General features: G+C 44.0%; 1 protein-coding gene across 1 annotated transcript; it reads right to left on the bottom strand.

The window, feature by feature from the left end:
• Positions 1 to 669: 669 nt before the first annotated feature.
• LOC103516229 (trithorax group protein osa-like) lies at positions 670 to 3,349 on the bottom strand. Its single transcript, XM_026828689.1, has 3 exons — positions 3,163 to 3,349; positions 2,767 to 2,929; positions 670 to 2,624 (listed from the first exon to the last, which is right to left on the bottom strand). The coding sequence occupies exons 1-3, from the start codon at positions 3,196 to 3,198 to the stop codon at positions 670 to 672; spliced, it is 2,154 nt and encodes a 717-aa protein (XP_026684490.1). The 5' UTR covers positions 3,199 to 3,349.
• Between the last annotated feature and the right edge of the window lie 2,171 nt (positions 3,350 to 5,520).

The raw sequence follows: 5,520 nt of genomic DNA on the forward strand, positions 1-5,520 counted from the left end.
GACAAAATCTATTCATTTTTAGTGCTATAAAATGATTCTAGCCAGGCACTGAAGAGGCTGTACTCATTTCTCTGGCTGCCATGAGTCAACATTTGCCCAAATAGTACAAGTCACTACTATACAATGTTGAGTGCTCCAGTTCCTTCCTGACGATTCAGTGAAGTGAACCCTTGAATGGTGAGGTTTGTCAGACCTCCAGAATTTTTTAATAATAGGTATCATGTCTCACGAAAAAAATCGAGATTTAAATTTAAAATTGGTTTAAAAATACAGCAATAAATAATAGTTAATTCGTTATACCTTGATCTCCTTATTAAAAACCTTAGAATTATACCAATACCAGTAGACAAAATCTATTCATTTTTAGTGCTATAAAATGATTCTAGCCAGGGTGTCTGGGAATCGAACCCGGGTCTTAAATGCATAATGCATGGCATGCAAGCGTGGTACTATTTTACCAACTGTACTCCCCTGAAGGAGGAGAAATACATTACTTTCATATTAATTATAGCTTCTGTCTTAAAACACTTTGAGTGTAAGTTTTGAAGGAATGTCCCTAAAAGATGAAGCTGTCTCTCAAGCGAGCCAGCGACTTGTTAAGGAAACCTCGCCTGGTTTCCATCTCCCCCACCTGATTTCCCCCCAGGCGTCACGTCCACGGACCCCTTCCTATTGGCGTTCCCTTGACTCATATCTTCCAAGGAATAGTTCTCGTCCATTATATTCACTCCGGGTCGAGGCAGACGGGTTTTGATCGGCGTTACAAGGAACGACTGATTTCCCCCCAGGCGTCACGTCCACGGACCCCTTCCTATTGGCGTTCCCCTGACTCATATCTTCCAAGGAATAGTTCTCGTCCATTATATTCACTCCGGGTCGAGGCAGACGGGTTTTGATCGGCGTTACAAGGAACGAATTCGGATAGATTTGATATTTAGACAGGCGTCCATTGGAAGAAAATGTGTTTCCTCCCGGGATCTTGACGGTGCTGACCCGACTGAAGCTGGTTTTACCACCGTTCGCTCCCTTTGAGAAGCTGGTTTGGCCCTGACCGCCAGACATAGTGATGAGCTTGATTTGGTTACTTCCTGATGAATAGGATCCCGCAGGTGCTCCGACAGTTTGCAGTTTTATACTTTGAGTTTTTTTCGCTGGGAGAGTGATGAGTTTGATTTGACTGTCTCCTCCGCCAGTTCCTACAGTCTGACTGAGAGAATCTGGTGAACCTGTCTGACCAGTGAGTTCTCCTAGAGATCCTGACTGAGATAAACTCATTTGACCACCGCCCATTCCACCAACTTGACCCATGGACCCTTGTGTCTGCTCTGAACCACCGAGTAGATTGGATGGTCGCTCTGCAATGTTCAAGCCGAGATTTGTTCCTCCTACCTCTTTGGGAGCTGGCGGTTTTGATGGCTCAGGTTGGGTTGACACGCTCAGGTTGTCTGGAATGCCATCACGTTCTGTCGCTCCTCCAGAGACTTTACTTCTGCTCACTTCCGACGTTTGACTATCCGTAGGCACTGCAGTGGTGGCGGTCACTTCCGACACACCGGAAGGTCTATTGTCTGCCTCCACTTTGATTTCACCGGCGGATGGAGGTTGACCGATGGTTTCCGCGGATGCCAAAGAGGAAGGCACCTTTTTTGACAGCTCTAAAGATGGTGTGACGATTTTGATCAATTGCGCAGGATTTTCCTTGGAACTTCCCAAACCACCAGACATGCCTCCCAGTTGACCTTCCGTTTGGAGCCCCTGTACTTGAGGTCCACCATTGTTACCGTAGAGGTAATAGCCTTTGGGTCGCCCGCTCGGGGGATTTCCAACAGAGATTTGACCATTTCCAGACGCCGGAGAACCATTTGTCCCGGCAGATGATTGTGGACGATTACTTCCAGTGCCGAACACTTGTTGGGCCTGTGATGGGCTATCTGCGCCAGCTTTGTTGAAATATGGTCGAGGTCTATTGGTTTGTTGGAAGGTATTCTGACCACCTGGTGTCATCTGCATGGCGTTGAAGAATGAGTCATCGCCAGGTCTCTGCATCCCGTAGCCACTCCCCATACCTGAGAATCCTTCACTGCCTGACAGTTCCGGGCGTTGAAACTGTCCTTGGAAGCTATACTGCGACGGCTGTCCTTTGTAGCCATACTGCGATCCTTGGAACCCGTATGGAGACTGTCCGTGCATGCCATACTGAGGGATCGGGGGATGCATCATGACGGGGGAACTCGGAATGATGAAGCCTGGGGAAGCGAGGTACAGCATGGAAGGCATGACTCCTGACATGCCTGCAGCATGCGCAAACCCTCCACCCAGACCGTGCATGCCCATGCCATGACCTTGAGATCCCATTGAGAATGGAGGAGGCATTTGATCGTGAGGACCCAATGAGGCGTATCTCGGGGGTGAAAGGCCGTTCTGATAGAACCCGTTACCGTCCTGCATTTGGAACGGCATGGCGGCTCCCTGTTGTTGATAGGACAGTTTAGGTCCTCCAAAAGGATTTGAAGCGCCAGCGAGCTGGTTGGATGGACTCTGTGACCATTTGTCTTGGTCATCCAATGAGGTAACGCGTGGAGAGTTCGGTGTAAGGTTTGGTGCTCCATCGGAAAGGGACCCATCTTTTGGTGCAGGGTTGGTGAGATAACTGGACAGTGGGGGAGAGCCCTCTGCATCCAGTGCTGGAGTTGTTGACTCTGCCCAATGAGGTAACGTGTGGAGGGTTCGGTGTAAGGTTTGTTGCTCCATCGGATAGGGACCCATCTTTTGGTGCAGGGTTGGTGAGATAACTGGACAGTGGGGGAGAGCCCTCTGCATCCAGTGCTGGAGTTGTTGACTCTGTAGAACCGTTGATGGGATTGGTGCTTTCTCCGCTGGGTTGGACGGCGTTTTGGTTGGCACTGTCTTGTGCGGACGCAACGCTCACCTGGGAAATTGAAGCCGAAATGTCGATTTTTAGTTATTTATTTTATTATCATGAGGTACGTTATTTTCTACTACTTTTTTTATTAGGTGCCTCTTAATAACGACTAATTGCAAGGAGCTCCCTTCGATCAAAGTAATTTTCGGCAAGGTTTTCTATTGATTCGTAATTAAAATAAAGAGGGACCATAAAATAGGTAGATAATATAAAGTTGGAAACATACAAACTCAACTTACCAAGACAAGAAGGAGGAAGGTCCACTTTTGAACCATAACGGAAAGAAAAAGGACCGTCCAAAGAAATATCGGGAAAAAATCGAGTGAACCTTTTGTGTCGAGAAAAATCGAGCTAAGTATCGCTATTGAGTGAACGTCAGGTATACTATTGAGTGAACTTCAGCCCTCCACCACGTTTAGCGAAATAGTAGACGGGAAATGCAGGAGATTTGATTTATAAAACCTCATGTTGACTCAGCATTAGCAAAGTACACACAATACAAAAGTGCCTAAATAAATAGAGAACTAATTAGGTACAGTGCGGATTTAAACACATTTGACGTCGGTTGAGCAATAGGGATTGTTCCCCGTACGTCTCACCATATTTCTTTAGGTAAGTAAATACATATCATATTTATTAATTAACCAAACAAATATTGATAATGAATTACTAATATTATAGTTATAGGTAGGTAACCCATGTACCTACCTAATTACTAAAATAGTAGACGGGAAATGCAGGAGATTTGATTTATAAAACCTCATGTTGACTCAGCATTAGCAAAGTACACACAACACGAAAGTGCCTGGATAAATAGAGAACTAATTAGGTACAGTGCGGATTTAAACACATTTGACGTCGGTTGGGCAATAGGGATTGTTCCCCGTACGTCTCACTATATTTCTTTAGGTAAGTAAATACATATCTGATATTTATTAATTAACCAAACAAATATTGATAATGAATTACTAATATTATAGTTATAGGTAGGTAACCCATGTACCTACCTAATTACTAATTATAGAGGGGAAAAACCTCTGAATCTTTTGGGAATTGATTTAGAGTGAGTTTTAAGTTTTAACTCGGCGATGTTGCATTTAGGTAGGTACCTACCCAGACCCAGTTCAGGTGTATTTAACTTTCGGAAACAGAACCGTTTACCTTTTGGAAACTACAATGGCGCCTGTACTAAACCATAAAAAATCCAAGATGGCGCGCCATCGCGCATCGGAACCGGTTACCTACCTTTTGGAAACTACAATAGGGCCTGTACTAATCCATAAAAAATCCAAGATGGCGCGCCATCGCGCATCGGAATCGGTTACCTTTTGGAAACTACAATAGCGCCTGTACTAAACCATAAAAAATCCAAGATGGCGCGCCATCGCGCATCGGAACCGGTTACCTTTTGGAAACTACAATAGCGCCTGTACTAATCCATAAGAAATCCAAGATGGCGCGCCATCTCGCGCATCGGAATCGGATCCGTTTCTGAAAGTTTCCCGAAAGGTATCTTTACCAGTCTAGTTAGCTTGGAGGGTAGCGCGTCTGCCTTGTAAGCGCTGGGTCGCTGGTTCGATTTCCGCCCGGGCGTTTATCCTGAACGTATAATGTTCGTTCTCGAAACGGCTGGCTTTCTCCTATCTATACTGTCTTCCTTCTATCTTCGATTTCGGGACGATAAGACCTTAGCAGTTATAGTTCCCTTTATCAAACCTCTTTAAAAAAGGAATTTTTCCCATTGGACCTCAAATTTCTAGGTTACTGTAAAAATTTATTCATTAGGATAATTAGATTAGACCCGCAATCAACATCAGAGTTCAGCAAAAAAAAAAAAAACACACATCTCAACCAATCATTTCCGGGCCTTGTGTGAAACACTTTGCCAAGAACTTGTGACCCGGGCCTCGACTTGTGCTTTGAAAGGGAGGGGAAGTGAGGACGCATTTTTTGTAGGCGTATTTTTTATTTGGCTTCAAAATTCTCTGTGGGACTTTAATTCCACAGCCGACAACCTCCTTGCATGGATGTGAAAGAAGAGTGGACTGCGTGATAGCCCAAGAAAAAATGAAGCCATTTTGAAAATGGTCCTTCATTTTGAAAACAGTTGTAACTAGTGTATACTACTACCCGATTTTTGTTTTGTGTTAACTTACTACATTTTTCTTTTAAAATTCAAGGAGCTTTTGTTAAAATTTATGAAATAAAATACAGAATAAAGGAAAAATACCTAAAATAACTTCATCAAAATAAAATCGGAATCAGAAGGCTTAATTTTTTACTTTTTTACTTTCTATTACTACAGTATAGCGGAGCTATACTAGTAATGAAAGTATTGCAATCGGTCCAAATTTTCAAAATCGGGAAATGGGTGGAAATATCCGTTTTGGGGTCCCCTGATTCCAAAAAAGTAGTTTTTGTCCCATGGTCTGTACGTATGTATGTACCACAGGTTTAAATGGGAAAAGGTTGTATACAAAATATCTCAAGACCGGTTTGTCTCATGGTCTGTACGTATGTATGTATTAGTGGTTGACCCGTCCTTTGTACGGGACCACCACACACACACAAATACACTCCCCCCCACACACACCACA

This window comes from Diaphorina citri, unplaced genomic scaffold (assembly GCF_000475195.1).
Source record: "Diaphorina citri unplaced genomic scaffold, Diaci psyllid genome assembly version 1.1 scaffold1514, whole genome shotgun sequence".
Taxonomy (NCBI): Eukaryota; Metazoa; Arthropoda; class Insecta; order Hemiptera; family Psyllidae; genus Diaphorina; species Diaphorina citri.

Coding starts and splice junctions, on each gene's coding strand:
- LOC103516229 (XM_026828689.1), bottom strand. CDS start 3,198: ATGGTTCAAAAGTGGACCTTCCTCCTTCTTGTCTTG. Junction 2,930..3,162: donor CCTTCCTCCTTCTTGTCTTG/GTAAGTTGAGTT, acceptor TCAATTTCCCAG/GTGAGCGTTGCGTCCGCACA. Junction 2,625..2,766: donor CACCAACCCTGCACCAAAAG/ATGGGTCCCTAT, acceptor CTGCACCAAAAG/ATGGGTCCCTTTCCGATGGA.